This window comes from Salvelinus namaycush, chromosome 13 (genome assembly GCF_016432855.1).
Source record: "Salvelinus namaycush isolate Seneca chromosome 13, SaNama_1.0, whole genome shotgun sequence".
Taxonomy (NCBI): Eukaryota; Metazoa; Chordata; class Actinopteri; order Salmoniformes; family Salmonidae; genus Salvelinus; species Salvelinus namaycush.
In genome coordinates this window covers 39,579,036-39,598,354 of record NC_052319.1, presented here as the reverse complement: position 1 = coordinate 39,598,354, position 19,319 = coordinate 39,579,036, and the positions used below count along the sequence as shown (strand labels likewise).

The following is a 19,319-nucleotide window of genomic DNA, read 5'->3' as shown; positions in this document are numbered from 1 at the left end:
AGAGTAGCAAACAGGAAGACAGCTAACGACCAACAGAACCAGAGAGAAAGAGATGGAGAGAAACAGAGAGAAAGAGATGGAGAGAAAGAGATGGAGAGAACCAGAGAGAAAGAGATGGAGAGAAACAGAGAGAAAGAGAGTTGATCTGGTGATAGATGAAATAACAGTGTGGGTGTGTGTGTGCACGTGTATGTGTGTATGTTTTAGTGTGTGTGTTACGTTTGTGTGTGCGTGTGTGTATACCTTCAGGTCCCTCCTCTCCAGGTGCAGCAGTTCAGAGCCTCTGATGTCATGGCGTGTGAAGGTATCTCTGTACTCTCCCAGACTGAGCTGCTCCAGCCAGACTCCTACCTCCTCTGTACCCCATCTCTCCACTACACACATAGGCAGTACACAGAGCAAGAAGGTGCTCGCTCAGTGTCTGAGACCCTCTCTCCCACACACACACACATCCACATGTATACACACACACAATCAGAGAGAGGAAATCCCAATAGAGGGAAGGGAAGACAGGAAGAGGAGGAGAGGTAGAGGAAGAAAGGAAGGGAGAGAGGGAAGAGAGGCGGCAGCGGCTGGCGGAAAAGAGGAGGGGTTAGCATAGATGTTGGAGGTTGGTTGGTCGGAAACGGCTGTGGCCAATGGCCTTCCACAGAGGCTGACGGCATGCAGGTTATCCACCAATCAGAACACAGACGTACAGGAAGTAGGAGGGAGAAGGATGGCGGAAGCCTGTGCAACCTGATGGAACGCCCCACCCAATCCCTGCCTCACTGTGGGCGGGATTAACACTCCCAACCAATCAGACGGGGTCCTGAAGCAGAAGACCGGCCAACCCCTGGCGTTCTATTTGTATGCATATGGGCTCTTATTTCGCCCCAAAACAATGACCAAAAGTCATTTCTGAGACGACCTGCATTCTGTATTCTAATCTAGATTGAAGAGTGCAGCTACAGCATACAATAAAAATGGCTTCTTTTCATGTTCAATTGGTAGTAATATTTATAAACATACAGTCAAAAAATAGCTTTTTCGTGTTCAATTGGCAGTAATATTCATAAACACAGTAATACAATAGCTTTTTTCATGTTCAATGGTAGTAATATTCATAAACAAATGTAGGCAATGTTCTGTTGTATCAGTCGTCATGAAGGAGAAATGGTGTTCTAAAACAGGAATTTTCTTTCTCTGGGCAACACCTGGGTTTTTGGCCCTGCGTCCAGCCCCCCCCCCCCCCTTGTCTTTGGCCTTGGTTTGTGACTGCTGTACATGTGTAAACAGGTGGATGAGACCATGAACAGAAGTAAGAGGGGTGCTCTTGGATGGATGGGTCAGACTGAGGACCAGGGCAGACGGAAATCACAGAGACAATCCCTGACACCACACTGGGTGGTTATAATGCATTACAACCACAAAATGTAGGCCACATAGATACCTTAAAGTATCTTAGCTATAAGTTAAAAGTATACAACTCTGTACGTGGTGCGTACACTCTTAGAATAAAGGGTTCCAAAAGGGTTCCTCGGCTGTCCCAATCGGGTAAACCTCTTGATTCCAGATAGAATCCTTTTGGGTTCCATGTAGAACTCTCTGTGGAAGGGTTCTACCTGAAATCCAAAAGGGTTCTACCTGGAACCAAAAATGGCTATTTAAAAAGTGATCCTCTGGGGACAGCCGAATAACCCTTTCAGGTTCTAGATAGGACCTTTTACTGTATATCTGTAGCCTGTGGAGAGAGACAAAAAAGACAAAGACTTACCTGACTGAGGGTTGGTCTTCTTGGTAGCTTTCTCCTTCTTGAACTTTGGCACGATTCTGAACATGCTGCTACGACTGTTGCTCTTGCCATACTCTAACGAGGGGTCCTGAGAGGGACACAGGTGTAGGATTAGAAGTGTGTGTAATCTCACCTCATCTTCAATAGGTTGCAGTATATGGTATAACCAGGGAATATATACTAGTGTGTATCATCTAAACGCATCTTCAATAGGCTGCGGTGTTTACATTTTATTTATTAAACCTTTATTTAACTAGGCAAGTCAGTTAAGAACAAATTCTTATTTAGAATGACGGCCTACACCGGCCAAACCCGGACGACACTGGGCCAATTGTGTGCTGCCCTATGGGACTTCCAATCACGGCCGGTTGTGATACAACCTGGAACCAAACCAGGGTCTGTAGAAACGCCTCTAGCACTGAGATGCAGTGCCTTAGACCGCTGCGCCACTCAGGAGCCCTAAATAGGGTTTAAACAGGGAATATCTACTAGTATGTATAATCTCACCTCATCTTCATTAGGCTGCAGTATATGGTATAACCAGGGAATATCTACTAGTTTGCCTAGCTCCATCTCCACACTCTGCAGAGCACTGGATAAAGACTCTTCATCTGAGGGTTCCAGTTGCTGTGGATGGACACACACACACACACACACACACACACACACACACATACATACATACATACATACATACATACATACATACATACATACATACATACATACATACATACATACATACATACATACATACACACACACATACATACACACACACACACACACACACACATACACACACACGCGCACAGACACATTGACACACACACACACGCGCGCGCGCGCGCGTGCACAGACACATTGACACACACACACACACGTGCACGCGCACAGACACATTGACACACCCACGCACACACAAACACACAGGAGTTGGTATGAAGGAGATAAACACATATTCTCTACAGAGAATGTGAGTAAGATGAGGTTGCCCTGAGACGCTGATCTAAGGTCAGTCTTGATTTTCCCTCCTAATGGTTATTGTTACGATACGGAAATGCTAATCTGATCATAGACGTTGCTTAGCCTCCTAGATTGTAACTCACCAGTGATACTCGTCCCACCAGAAGGGATTCAGTCTCGTTGTGTAAAGCCTTCACATTACTGGCTACTTCTATAGCAGTGTTCCTGGCCATACTCTGTGTTCAAGGCAATACAAACAAACTCGATATTAGACAGCTGGAATCACAGACAGTCCTCACATCACACAGTCCTCACATCACACACAGTCCTCACATCACACAGTCCTCACGTCACACACAGTCCTCACGTCACATACAGTCCTCACATCACACAGTCCTCACATCACACACAGTCCTCACGTCACACAGTCCTCACGTCACACACAGTCCTCACATCACACACAGTCCTCACGTCACACAGTCCTCACGTCACACAGTCCTCACGTCACACACAGTCCTCACATCACACACAGTCCTCACATCACAGACAGTCCTCACATCACACACAGTCCTCACGTCACACACAGTCCTCACGTCACACACAGTCCTCACGTCACACACAGTCCTCACATCACACAGTCCTCACATCACACAGTCCTCACATCACAGACAGTCCTCACATCACAGACAGTCCTCACATCACACAGTCCTCACGTCACACACAGTCCTCACATCACACAGTCCTCACGTCACACACAGTCCTCACATCACAGACAGTCCTCACATCACACAGTCCTCACGTCACACAGTCCTCACGTCACACAGTCCTCACGTCACACAGTCCTCACATCACACAGTCCTCACATCACAGACAGTCCTCACATCACACAGTCCTGACATCACAGACAGTCCTCACATCACACAGTCCTCACATCACAGACAGTCCTCACATCACAGACAGTCCTCACATCACACAGTCCTCACGTCACACACAGTCCTCACGTCACAGACAGTCCTCACGTCACAGACAGTCCTCACATCACAGACAGTCCTCACATCACACACAGTCCTCACATCACACACAGTCCTCACATCACACACAGTCCTCACATCACACACAGTCCTCACATCACACACAGTCCTCACATCACACAGTCCTCACGTCACACACAGTCCTCACGTCACAGACAGTCCTCACATCACACAGTCCTCACATCACAGACAGTCCTCACATCACACAGTCCTCACATCACACACAGTCCTCACATCACACACAGTCCTCACATCACACACAGTCCTCACATCACACACAGTCCTCACGTCACACACAGTCCTCACATCACACAGTCCTCACATTACACAGGCCTCACATCACAGACAGTCCTCACATCACACAGTCCTCACATCACACAGTCCTCACATCACACACAGTCCTCACATCACACAGTCCTCACATCACACACAGTCCTCACGTCACACACAGTCCTCACGTCACACACAGTCTTCACATCACTCCTCATATCACTCCTGACATCACTCCTGACATCACTCCTCACATCACTCCTCATATGACTCCTCATATGACTCCTCATATCACTCGTCACATCACTCGTCACGTCACTCATCACATCACTCCTCATATGACTCCTCACATCACTCCTCACATCACTCCTCACATCACTCCTGACATCACTCTTGACATCACTCCTCAAATGACTCCTGACATCACTCCTCATATGACTTCCCATATCACTCCTCACATCACTCCTCAAATGACTCCTGACATCACTCCTCATATGACTTCCCATATCACTCCTCACATCACTCCTCATATGACTCCTGACATCACTCCTCATATGACTCCTGACATTACTCCTGACATCACTCCTCACATCACTCCTCACATTACTCCTCATATGACTTCCCATATCACTCCTCACATCACTCCTCATATGACTCCTGACATTACTCCTGACACCACTCCTGACATGACTCCTGACATCACTCCTCATATGACTCCTGACATTACTCCTCATATCACTCTGCATATCACTCCTGACATCACTCCTCATATGACTCCTCACATCACTCCTCATATGACTCCTGACATCACTCCTCATATCACTCCTCACATCACTCCTCATATGACTCCTGACATCACTCCTCATATGACTCCTGACACCACTTCTGACATGACTCCTGACATCACTCCTCATATTTACATTTACATTTTACATTTACATTTAAGTCATTTAGCAGACGCTCTTATCCAGAGCGACTTACAAATTGGAAAGTTCATACATATTCATCCTGGTCCCCCCGTGGGGAATGAACCCACAACCCTGGCGTTGCAAGCGCTATGCTCTACCAACTGAGCCACACGGGACACGGGACACGGGACACATATGACTCCTGACATTACTCCTGACACCACTTCTGACATGACTCCTGACATCACTCCTCATATGACTCCTGACATTACTCCTGACATCACTCCTCACATCACTCCTCACATCACTCCTGACATCACTCCTCATATCACTCCTCATATCACTCCTCACATCACTCCTCACATCACTCCTGACATTACTCCTCATATCACTCCTCATATCACTCCTCATATCACTCCTCACATAACTCCTGACATTACTCCTCATATCACTCCTGACATCACTCCTCAAATGACTCCTGACATCACTCCTCATATGACTTCCCATATCACTCCTCACATCACTCCTCATATGACTCCTGACATTACTCCTGACACCACTTCTGACATGACTCCTGACATCACTCCTCATATCACTCCTCACATCACTCCTCATATGACTCCTGACATCACTCCTCATATGACTCCTGACATTACTCCTGACACCACTTCTGACATGACTCCTGACATCACTCCTCATATTTACATTTACATTTTACATTTACATTTAAGTCATTTAGCAGACGCTCTTATCCAGAGCGACTAACAAATTGGAAAGTTCATACATATTCATCCTGGTCCCCCCGTGGGGAATGAACCCACAACCCTGGCGTTGCAAGCGCTATGCTCTACCAACTGAGCCACACGGGACACGGGACACGGGACACATATGACTCCTGACATTACTCCTGACACCACTTCTGACATGACTCCTGACATCACTCCTCATATGACTCCTGACATCACTCCTGACATTACTCCTCATATCACTCCTCATATCACTCCTCACATCACTCCTCACATCACTCCTCACATCACTCCTCACATCACTCCTCACATCACTCCTCATATCACTCCTCATATCACTCCTCATATCACTCCTCATATCACTCCTCATATCACTCCTCACATTACTCCTCATATCACTCCTCATATCACTCCTCATATCACTCCTCATATCACTCCTCACATCACTCCTCATATCACTACTCATATCCTCTTGATGATGTCTAACCTCAGCTAACTTGGGGTGTGTCTTGTTGATGGCGTGTGATGAGGCGTTGACGGCGTGAGCCAGCTCCTGCTCTAAAAGCCCATTGGTCTTGGCTGCCTCACAGATCCTGTGATTGGACAAGGGGAGAGGTCAGAGGGCACCGTTCTGACTGCTGACTGGACAGAGTTTTTACAGGTATAGTATTCAAGATAACAGTTTAAAAAGGAATAAAATGTGGTGTGTTTGTGTGTGTGTGTGTGTGTGTGTGTGTGTGTGTGTGTGTGTGTGTGTGTGTGTGTGTGTGTGTGTGTGTGTGTGTGTGTGTGTGTGTGTGTGTGTATACCTGGTGATGAGATCGTCTGCAGCGCGGGCAACCAGCTGTACGAGGGCCACCTCCTCCTCAGTGGCCAGGTCCACAGACTGCTGGGAGTAAAGGTGAGACCGCAGGGGCAGCTTGTCATACTTCAGCTTGTCCTCCCACGACTTCAGAGTGTTCTCAAACGCCTGCACATGGAGACACAGGGAGGAAACACAAGGGGGGACACATGGAGACACAGGTAGGAGACACAGGGAGGGGCACAGGGAGGAGACACAGGGAGGAGACACAGGGAGGAGACACAGGGAGGGGACACAGGGAGGGACACAGGAAGGAAAGGAGTTAACATCCACAGAAACAGAGACACAGACCAAGACAGAGAGAGACAGGGACAGAAACAGTGAGAGACAGAGACAGGCAGAGACAGAAACAAAGCGAGACAGGGACAGACACAGGGACAGAGTCAGAGACAGGGCAGTAACAGTAACAGTTTAAGATAGGATTCAATCCATATTGCACAAGATCAGAGTTATAGCTCGATTTAAATTCAAAGGCAATTTTCCCATGTTTGCGGAGATAGCGTTCACGGTAAACGCTGTACATGTTGGCTCAATCTCCCCCCAAAAACATAACATTTTAAATTGGAAATTCCGCGATACTTCCGCAACAGGGATTGAATCCAGCTCTGATTCCCTCCCCATATCATCTCTATTGACTGTTGGTCCTCTTTCTCACCCTGTCCCTGGTCAACATCTGGGCTCTGTTCTTGTGTTGGATCTTAATGACTCCAGGAGGTTGTACCCAGGCCTCTCCGTCCACTTGGATAGGAACACCCTCATCTCCCAGGATAGTGATCTTCACTGAGCGACACTGACAGTGGAGAAAAGACTCATTGGATGAAAGACTACAGTAGAGTACAGGTAGTGTGTGTGTGTATGTATGTATGTATGTATGTATGTATGTATGTATGTATGTATGTATGTATGTATGTATGTATGTGTGTATGTGTGTGTGTGTGTGTGTGTGTGTGTGTGTGTGTGTGTGTGTGTGTGTGTGTGTGTGTGTGTGTGTGTGTGTGTGTGTGTGTGTGTGAGTGTGAGTGTGTGTTACCTGTGCTATGCGGTGGTGTTGCAATTTGATGACTCTGGACACAGCCATCTGCATACTGCCAAACACTGCTACCACCTCCAGGATTTTATCATCAAACGACGGGGCACAGAAGATCTAAACACACACACACACACACACACACACACACACACACACACACACACACACACACACACACACACACACACACACACACACACACACACACACACACACACACACACACAGCATAACAGTGGCACGGGTTAAAACACAATGAACACAGTTACAGAACATTGCTCTAAAGCAGGGCTGCCCAATCCTGGTGCTGAAAGGCAAAAACACATTTCTACCTTGCCCTCAGCTGGTGTCCCAGGTCTGAATTATTCCCTTGTTAGAAGGAGAAGATGAACCAGAAGTGTTTCGACCCCCCAGGACCTAAACAAGCTCTGCTTTAGAGCATGTTGATGATACTTATTGTGTGTGTAGGGGGGAATTATCCTCACCATCACCATCATAACCATCATTATTATCATCATAATCATCATCATCATAACTATCATCATCATCATAACCATCATCACCATTGTCACCATCATCATAAACATCATCATCATAACCATCATCATGACCATCATCACCATCACCATCATAACATCATCATAACCATCATCGCCATAACCATCATCATATCCATCAACCATCACCATCATCATATCCATCAACCATCACCATCATAACCATCACCATCACCATCATCACCATCATAACCAGCTGTCTTCATCGACCTGGCAAAGGCTTTCAACTCTGTCAATCACCGCATTCTTATCGGAAGACTCAATAGCCTTGGTTTGTCAAATGACTGCCTTGCCTGGTTCACCAACTACTTCTCAGATAGAGTTCAGTGTGTCAAATCGTAGGGCTGTTGTCCGGACCTCTGGCAGTCTCTATGGGGGTGCCACAGGGTTCAATTCTCGGGCCGACTCTTTTCTCTGTATATATCAATGATGTCGCTCTTGCTGCTGGTGATTCTCTGATCAGCCTCTAAGCAGACGACACAATTCTGTATACATCCGTCCCTTCCTTTGGACACGGTGTTACCTCTTGAGAATATAGGGGGTGCTGTTTCGACTTAGTGAAAATTGGTCTCCAAATTAAACTGCCTCGTACTCAATTCTTGCTCGTACAATATGCATATTATTATTACTATTGGATAGAAAACACTCTCTAGTTTCTAAAACCGTTTGAATTATGTCTCTGAGTGAAACAGAACTCCTTCTGCAGCACTTTTCCTGCCAGGGAGTGAGATTTCAGAAATCTTGGCCTCTGTTCCCAGGTCAGTTTATAAGTCCCTGTGAACGCTGTGGGGCTACAAACACTGCCTACGCCTTCCTCTAGATGTCAGTAAGTGGTGACAATTTGAATGGAGTCGATTGCGCAATCTGGGACTTTATATAAGACCATGGTGCGGAAGTACCTTTCTTTTCAGCTGTGCGCTTGACGCAGAATAGACGTCGGACTGGCCTCCTTCCAAGCTTTGGTTTAGCAAGTTCTATATCCCCGGTCATGTTTTTATTCGTTATAGGTGTTAAAGACATCATAAGGTAGTTAATTTAAACCGACTTATAGCAGTTTATAGCAGTTTATTGCGATTTTCTGGCATTTCTTTGTGACGCACTTTCAAGAGTTGGACACTTTTCCGGTACATGCCGAACGTTAGTGGCCATTTCGACAGGACAAGAGGACATCTTTCGACCAAAAGACGATTGTTCTGGACAACGGACACCTTTCCCAAGATTCTGATGCGAGTTCATCTAAAAGTAAGAACTATTTATGCTGATAAATCGTTGTTCTGTTGAAAAATGTTAAATGCATAAGCGGCCATTAATTTTTGGGTAGCTTCGCTTTAGCGCACCTTGTATTGCGCAGTAAGGTTAATTTTAAAAATGTAATTCAGCGATTGCATTAAGAACTAATTTGTCTTTCAATTGCTGTCCACCCTGTATTTTTTAGTCAAGTTTATGATTATTTATTGATTAGACTAGGTGTCTTTCCAAGATGGCGCCCGACATTTTCTGACCAGCTTGGCTACTTTTCTCATTGTATAACCACGATTTTTGTGGCTAAATATGCACATTTTTGAACAAACTCTATATGTATGTTGTAATATGATGTTACAGGAGTGTCATCTGAAGAATTCTGAGAAGGTTAGTGAAAAAATTAATATATTTTGGTGGTGATAACGTTATCGCTCTTTTTGCCTTGAATCAATGCTGGGGTAATGTTTGCACATGTGGTATGCTAATATAACGATATATTGTGTTTTCGCTGTAAAACACTTAGAAAATCTGAAATATTGTCTGGATTTACAAGATCTGTGTCTTTCAATTACTGTATGCTGTGTATTTTTAAGAAATGTTTTATGATGAGTAATTAGGTAATACACGTTGCTCTCTGTATTTATTCTAGTCGCTTTTGTGAGATTTTTGATGGTGGCTGCAATGGTAAACTATGATTTATACCTGAAATATGCACATTTTTCTAACAAAACATATGCTATACCATAAATATGTTATCAGACTGTAATCTGATAAAGTTGTTTCTTGGTTAGTGGCTATTTATATATTTATTTGGTCGAATTTGTGATAGCTAGTGATGGAGTGAAAAAATGATGGAGTAAGAAAAATTGTGTCTTTTGCTAACGTGGTTAGCTAATAGATTTACATATTGTGTCTTCCCTGTAAAACATTTTAAAAATCGGACATGTTGGCTTGATTCACAAGAAGTGTATCTTTCATCTGGTGTCTTGGACTTGTGATTTAATGATATTTAGATGCTAGTATTTACTTGTGACGCTATGCTAGGCTATGCTAGTCAGCTTTTTTACTGGTGGGGGTGCTCCCGGATCCGGGTTTGGGAGGAACTAGAAGTTAACCTCCAAACGAGCTTCAATGCCATACAACACTCCTTCCGTGGCCTCCAACTGCTTTTAAATGCAAGTAAAACTAAATACATGCACTTCAACCGATTGCTGTCCGCACCCACCCGCCCGACTAGCATCACTACTCTGGACGGTTCTGAATATGTGGACAACTACAAATACCTAGGTGTCTGGTTAGACTGTAAACTCTCCTTCCAGACTCACATTAAGCATCTCCAATCCAAAATGAAATCTAGAATTGGCTTCGTATTTCGCAACAAAGCCTCCTTCACTCATGCTGCCAAACATACCTTCCTAAAACTGACCATCCTACCGATCCTTGACTTCGGCGATGTCATTTACAAAATAGCCTCCAACACTACTCAGCAAACTGGATGTAGTCTATCACAGTGCCATCCGTTTTGTCACCAAAGCCCCATATACTACCCACCACTGCGAACTGTAAGCTCTCATTGGCTGGCCCTCGCTACAAATTCGTCGCCAAACCCACTGGCTCCAGGTCATCTATAAGTCTTTGCTAGGTAAAGCCCCGCCTTATCTCAGCTCACTGGTCACCATAGCAACTCCCACCCGTAGCACGCGCTCCAGCAGGTATATTTCACTGGTCATCCCCAAAGCCAACACCTTTTTTGGCCACCTTTCCTTCCAGTTCTCTGCTTCCAATGACTGGAACGAATTGCAAAAATCACTGAAGCTGGAGACTTATATCTCCCTCTCTAACTTTAAGCATCAGCTGCCAGAGCAGCTTAATGATCCCTGTACCTGTACACAGCCAATCTGTAAATAGCACACCCAACTACCTCATCCCCATATGGGAAGGCAGCGTAGCCTAGTGGTTAGAGCATTGGAGTAGTAACTGAAAGATTGCAAGTTCAAATCCCTGAACTGACAAGGGACAAACCTGTCGTTCTGCCCCTGAACAAGGCAGTTAACCCAATGTTCCTAGGCCTTCATTGAAAATAAGAATTTGTTCTTAACTGATTTGCCTAATTAAATATAGGTAAAATATTGTTATTTATCTTCTTGCTCTTTTGCACCCCAGTATTTCTACTTGCACATCATCATCTGCACATCTATCACTCCAGTGTTAATGCTAAATTGTAATTACTTTGCCTCTATGGCCTATTTTTTGCCTTACCTCCCTAATCTTCTACATTTGCACACACTGTACATAGATGTTTCTATTGTGTTATTGACTGTACATTTGTTTATGTGTAACTCTGTGTTGTTTTTGTCACACTGCTTTGCTTTATCTTGGCCAGGTCGCAGTTGTAAATGAGAACTTGTTCTCAACTGGCCTACCTGGTTAAATCAAGGTGAAATAAAAAAGAAAATAAATAACCATCATCATCATCATCATCATAACCATCATCATCATCATCATAGCCAACAAATCACTATCAACACATTCATGCAAGTGATGGAACAATGCTTGAAAGTGTTGATTGTTTGAAAATATCTGGCTTTGAGGATAGATCCGGAATGATCTTTTGGAAAGCATATTGATTATATTAGAAAAACAATGAAGTATAAACTTCGGTTCCTATACAGATCTGAGAACTGTTTTACGGTATCCCTTGGACAGACCTTAGTTACCCAACTACTGCTTCCTATCCTAGACTACGGTGACGTCATCTACACTATAAAAACATACCCAAGACCTTCATCTCTGCAGATTCATTCTTGGATGCCACTATTGCGCAATGTATGAATCACTAAATTGGCTGTCACTCCCAAAACACAAGACAATTGCATTGGTACCATTTTTTTTTTTTTTTTTTTAAATGTATCAACTTAAATTTCCCTGTATATATTAAAGGGTAAATCAGCAGTCACTACATCCATTTTTAATGATATGAGGCCATTGCTTCTTGAGGAATATAACTTAGAAATGCCTTGTGAACTTAGTTCAACTGTTGTACTCCAGCAGAACCCAAAATATAAGCTTTTTTACTCCAATGTTTATCAACAAAATAAATGTAAACAAACACTGTATAGCTTCAACACATGTTTATAACTATAATGTTAATATCAAGGATAGTCAGATCTTGCATCCATAACTCTGTCTAGGAAATTGAGAGCGGTTACATTAGTCCAGACCCAGTATTTAATTAATGGAATCATCACCATGTGAAGATATTTTTAAATTCTGTGTGTATGTATATAAACTCAGCAAAAAAAGAAACGTACCTTTTTCAGGACCCTGTCTTTCAAAGATAATTCGTAAAAATCGAAATAACTTCACAGATCTTCATTGTAAAGGGACTAAACACTGTTTCCTATGCTTGTTCAGTGAACCATAAACAATTAACCTTTTCTCAATAGGGGGGCGCTGTTTTCACTTTGTAAAAAATCGTTCCCAAATTAAACTGCCTCGTACTCTATTCTAGCTCGTACAATATGCATATTATTATTACTATTGGATAGAAAACACTCTCAAGTTTCTAAAACCGTTTGAATTATATCTGTGAGTAAAACAGAACTCATTTTGCAGCAAACTTCCTGACAGGAAGTGAAAAATCTGAAATCGAGGCTCTGTTCCAGGGCCTTCCTATTAATTTGCCTGAACTCTATGGATATACATGCACTTCATACGCCTTCCACTAGATGTCAACAGGCAGTGGGAGGTGGAATGGGGTGTCTAGCTTGATCTGAGGTCGAACAAGAGCTTTTGGAATGACGTGTCTGGAAATTTCATTGTCTTCGAAGGCGCGAGAAGGAACCCCAGATTGCTGAAAAGCTTTCGGTATACACGGTAGATATCTCCGGCTCTGATTTTATTTGATAGATGTGATAAAAACATCATAAAGTAGTTTTTTCAACCGAGTTGTATCAGTTTATTGAACGTTTATTGCGAGTTTTGGAATTTTCTTTTCTTTGCGTCAGGTGAAGTTGGGCACGTTTGCGCCACATGGCTAGCTATGGTTGCTAATTCGACAGGAGAAGAGGACATTCTCAAACCAAACAACGATTATTCTGGACCAAGGACTCCTTGTACAAGATTCTGATGGAAGCTCAGCAAAAGTAGGAACCATTTATGATGTTATTTCGTATTTCTGTGGAAAATGTTTACTTCTATTTTCCGCTCTTATTGCGGGCGCTGTCTCGCTATAACGTAAGCTGTTTGTTATGGTAAAGTTATTTTTAAAAATCTAACACGCCGATTGCATTAAGAACTAGTGTATCTTTCATTTGCTGTCCAAAATGTATTTTTTAGTAAAGTTTATGATGAGTTATTTGGTCAGATTAGGTGAGTGTCAGAAATATATCCGGAGATTCTGGGAAAAAGTTGCTACATTTTCACAATGTATAACCACGGTTTTCAGCTCAAAATATGCACATTTTCGAACAAAACATAAGTGTATTGTATAACCTGGTGTTATAGGACTGTCATCTGATGAAGTTGGTCAAGGTTAGTGAATAATTTTATATCTTTTGCTAGTTTTTTGCGATCGCTACCTTTGCGGTGAATGAATGCGGTTGTGTGTTTGGCTATTGTGGTAAGCTAATATAATGCTATATTGTGTTTTCGCTGTAAAACACTTAAAAAATCTGAAATATTGGCTGGATTCACAAGATGTTTATCTTTCATTTGCTGTACACCATGTATTTTTCATAAATGTTTTATGATGAGTATTTAGGTATTTCCCGTTGCACTCTATTATTCTTGCTGCTTCGGTGCTATTGGTGATTGTAGCTGCAATGTAAAACTATGATTTTATACCTCAAATATGCACATTTTCGAACAAAACATAGATTTATTGTATAACATGTTATAAGACTGTCATCTGATGAAGTTGTTTCTTGGTTAGTGACTAATTATATCTCTATTTGGTCGGTTTTGTGATAGCTACCTATGCGGTAAAAAAATTGTGAAAATATGCGGTTGAGTCTTTTGCTTTTGTGAAGTAGAAGTTAATGAACATGCACATGTGGAATGGTGGGTTAAGCGACAGTTATGAAAACTTAGGACACTAAAGAGGCATTTCTACTGACTCTGAAAAACACCAAAAGAAAGATGCCCAGGGTCCCTGCTCATCTGCGTGAATGTGCCTTAGGCATGCTACATGGAGGCATGAGGACTGCAGATGTGGCAAGGTCAATAAATTGCAATGGCCGTACTGTGAGACGCCTAAGACAGCGCTACAGGGAGACAAGACGGACAGCTGATCGTCCTCGCAGTGGCAGACCACGTGTAACAACACCTGCACAGGATCAGTACATCCGAACATCACACCTGCGGGACAGGTACAGGATGGCAACAACAACTGCCCGAGTTACACCAAGAACGCACAATCCCTCCATCAGTGCTCAGACTGTCCGCAATAGGCTGAGAGAGGCTGGACTGAGGGCTTGTAGGCCTGTTGAAAGGCAGGTCCTCACCAGACATCACCGGCAACAACATCGCCTATGTGCACAAACCCACCGTCGCTGGACCAGAGATGACTGGCAAAGAGTGCTCTTCACTGACGAGTCGCGGTTTTGTCTCACCAATTTGAGTTTATCGTCGAAGGAATGAGCATTACACCTGTAATCGATCCCGCCTGTACTCTGGAGCGGGATCAATTTGGAAGTGGAGGGTCCGTCATGGTCTGGGGCGGTGTGTCACAGCATCACAGCTTGTTGTCATTGCAGGCAATCTCAATGCTGTGTGTTACAGGGAAGACATCCTCCTCCCTCATGGTGTACCCTTCCTGCAGGCTCATCCTGACATGACCCTCCAGCATGACAATGCCACCAGCCATACTGCTCGTTCTGTGCGTGATTTCCTGCAAACAGGAATGTCAGTGTTCTGCCATAGCCAGCGAAGAGCCCGGATCTCAATCCCATTGAGCACGTCTGGGACCTGTTGGATCGGAGGGTGAGGGCTAGGGCCATTCCCCCCAGAAATGTCTGGGAAATTGCAGGTGCCTTGGTGGAAGAGTGGGGTAACATCTCACAGCAAGAACTGGCAAATCTGTTGCAGTCCATAAGGAGGAGATGCACTGCAGTACTTAATGCAGCTGGTGGCCACACCAGATACTGACTGTTACTTTTGATTTTGATCCCCCCCTTTGTTCAGGGACACATTATTCCATTTCTGTTAGTCACATGTCTGTGGAACATGTTCAGTTTATGTCTCAGTTGTTGAATATTGTTATGTTCATACAATTATTTACACATGTTAAGTTTGCTGAAAATAAACGCAGTTGACAGTGAGAGGATATTTCTTTTTTTTAGTTTATTATAGATACTTAGTTTTATTAGTTGTATTAGTAGTTGTAGCAGTTGTTTTATTAGTTGTATTAGTAGTTGTAGCAGTAGTTGTATTAGTTGTATTAGTAGTTTTTATTAGTTGTATTAGTAGTTGTAATAGTATTTGTAGCAGTAGTTGTAGCAGTAGTTTTATTAGTTGTATTAGTAGTTTTTATTAGTTGTATTAGTAGTTGTAGCAGTAGTTGTAGCAGTAGTTTTATTAGTTGTATTAGTTGTTTTTATTAGTTGTATTAGTAGTTGTAGCTGTAGTTTCATTAGTTGTATTAGTAGTTGTATTAGCAGTTGTATTAGTAGTTGTAGCAGTTGTTTTATTAGTTGTGGCAGTAGTTGTAGCAGTAGTTGTATTAGTTGTATTAGTAGTTGTATTAGTAGTTTTTATTAGTTGTATTAGTAGTTTATATTAGTTCTATTAGTAGTTGTATTAATAGATGTGTTAGTAGTTGTAGCAGTCGTTTATATTAGTTGTATTAGTAGTTGTAGCAGTAGGTTTTATTAGTTGTATTAGTAGTTTTTATTAGTTGTATTAGTAGTTGTATTAGTAGTTTTAGCAGTAGTTTTTATTAGTTGTATTAGTAGTTTTTATCAGTTGTATTAGTAGTTGTAGCAGTCGTTTTTATTAGTTGTATTAGTAGTTGTAGCAGTAGTTTATATTAGTTGTATTAGTAGTTGTAGCAGTAGTTTTTATTAGTTGTATTAGTAGTTATTTTAGTTGTATTAGTAGTTGTATTAATAGATCTGTTAGTAGTTGTAGCAATCGTTTTATTAGTTGTATTAGTAGTTGTAGCAGTAGTTTTTATTAGTTGTATTAGTAGTTTATATTAGTTGTATTAGCAGTTGTAGCAAATTATTATTTCAGTGTTAATGTTATTAGACAGCAGTAGCCATACTATTCTTCTTACTAAGTATTGTTTGTTTGTTTGTTTCATTTGGACACTCTTGAAAACAAAATAGTGCATCTCAAGAGATTTCATCCTGCAAAATGTCTAATAAATAACCATCATCACAACCACCATCACCACCATAACCATCATCATCACCATTACCATCACTGATCTCCCTCCATTGAAAACTGTCTTCTGACATTTTCTTCACCTCCAAATCGTCTAGTGAGAACAGGGGAGGTTAGAGTTTAGATTAGAGACTCTGGAGTGAAAGGTTCCTCTGACTTGCTATTGATCTCTCTGTCCACACTGTCCATGATTAGGTCAAGGTCATGATGAATCAGACATCATTGTACTAGAACATTCCTCTGCTCTGATACACTCAGAAATGCCTCTTGAAAGCAGATCTGTACTAGTTAGCGCCCTGCTAAAAGCTCAGAGAGAGGCTGTGATCTATTGTACTGTAGTTTAGAGTAATACCACTAGGTGAAGCCCTACTCACAATAACACACGCTTCATTGAGTCCTGTGTGACATCAAATAAAATCAAATACAATTGTATTTGTCAAATGCGCTGAATACAACAGGTGTAGACCTTACAGTGAAACGCTTACTTACAAGCCCATAACCAACAATGCAGTTACATTTTTTTAATAAAAAAATAAAAAAAATAAAAAAATAATAACAAATAAAAGTAACAAATAATAAGTAAAATAACAATATCATTATTGTGGATTGTCAGATTAATATAATAGGTTGATTAAAACGAATTCCCAAATAATCCTGTTTACACAGACACATCTGAAATCAGGCTAACTGATGGGACTGTAAATCCAAAAAATCTGGAATCAAAATAAATGTTCTACCACAGCGACCATGTTATTTTTGCCAATACTATTTGATTAGGAGTTCGGACATACACAGTTTGTTTGTGAAAACTCTCTCTAAGATGCGTACTTTAAGTTTTTACAAATTCACTAAAAAATTCACTCGCCCATGACAGGGTTGTGTTGCTGGTGCTGGCATATGCACAGATCAAATACACCCCTGGAACTCTGATGAAGATGTTTACATGTCCTAATCATTCTACAGATTGCTCAGAAAACCAGGTGCTTTAATCAGGCATATGCTTACTTCGATTATGAACTGATGCCGATTAAGAAAAGCAGAGAAAAGTGTTCACATGACTAATGCCATACTCTGCCTTCTGCCGTAACCAGTTTAATATCAAAGTATTAGTGTTCATGTAAATGTACTCACTGACATCAATTCAACAGGTTTATTTTCATTGGGGCCAAAATAGTCAGAGGTCTGAAGATGGTTTATAGTTTGAACACAGGTTAAGAAATATGTTTGTGCACACCTGTGGTGTGTATGCAGAGAGTAAATGCAGAGGATGACGTGTGTGTTGGATCAGTTCCACTGGAAGTCCTCCCAGCAGCTGGTTCTGTCCCAGCACAGCTGTTACAACACCACATCACACAGAGGTAACCTTTATTTAACCTTTATTTAACTAGGCAAGTCAGTTTAGAACAAATTCTTATTTACAATGACGGCCTCCCCCTGCGATGCTGGGCCAATTGTGCGCCGCTCTATGGGACTCCCAATCACGGCCGGATGTGATACAGGCTGGAATTGAACCAGGGCGTCTGTAGAGATGCCTCAAGCACTGAGATGCAGTGCCTTGGACCGCTGCGCCACTCGGGAGCCACAACCTCACTGCCCTTGAATTACAACACCACGTCACACACACACAGAGGTAACCTTACGGGACTAGGGGCCCTGTCATGCCAAATAGAGTCCCCCTGCCACAAAGTACCAACCAGAGGTGGTATCGTTAAGTTTGCCTGTTCTCCTACAACACTGAGCCAGCAGCCACAAAGTACCAACCAGAGTCACACACACACAATTTTGGTAGAACAGGACTCACGTCGTCCTCCTTGGTTCCTCCCCAGAAGTTGGTTCCACCTGCATAGCTGGGGATGTTCAGCACCGCAATGCCCTGAAGGCTGGGCAGGGGGATGTACTGACCGTCACACTGGACACACACACACACACACACACACACACACACACACACACACACACACACACACACACACACACACACACACACACACACACACACACACACACACACACACAGTTACAGTTAGGCTCTATTCCAATATGGCCGCCATTCTATCCACCACAAAACATTGATTTGAACGGGAATGTCCCTTCTAGTAATTCTAGTTCTATGGTTTCGTCTCTCACCTCCAGTTGAACCTTCTGTTCTAGATTCTTGTAGGTTCTCTGGAGGAGTTCCTTGGTTCCTAGAACCCCATACCACACCCTGTTCTTAGTACGACTCCTAGAGAAGGGGGGGTGTAGTGAGGAAGAGAAAGGAGTGTAATGAGAAAAGGATGAGAGAATAGAGGAGAGAGAAGAATGAGAGGACAGTAGAGAGGGATGAGGGAGGAGAGGAGAGATAAACCTAGAGCTCACCTGCACTTCTCTGGGTGTTCCTCCCTCTTGTTGTTGAACTCCAAGGTGATCTTAGCATCCAGCCCAACGCCAAAGTAGTTGTTCATGACACACTTCTCACTAAAGCCCTCTCTGTGGGGAGATAGAAAGACACAGAGAAGTTCACAAAACTACACAAACCTTTAAAAATATATATGTTTTGATCTGGTC

The 19,319-nt window shown here is 42.8% G+C and overlaps 1 protein-coding gene across 1 annotated transcript in view; it reads right to left on the bottom strand.

Moving 5' to 3' along the window:
* LOC120057998 (diacylglycerol kinase eta-like) overlaps window positions 1-19,319 on the bottom strand; it is a 66,339-nt gene that overhangs the window by 7,918 nt on the left and 39,102 nt on the right. Inside the window, 10 exon segments of the mRNA XM_039006483.1 lie at window positions 1,757-1,862; window positions 2,282-2,401; window positions 2,884-2,976; window positions 6,183-6,288; window positions 6,505-6,665; window positions 7,213-7,347; window positions 7,588-7,701; window positions 18,574-18,681; window positions 18,900-18,996; window positions 19,131-19,241. Of these exon segments, the coding sequence (XP_038862411.1) occupies window positions 1,757-1,862; window positions 2,282-2,401; window positions 2,884-2,976; window positions 6,183-6,288; window positions 6,505-6,665; window positions 7,213-7,347; window positions 7,588-7,701; window positions 18,574-18,681; window positions 18,900-18,996; window positions 19,131-19,241 (1,151 nt within the window).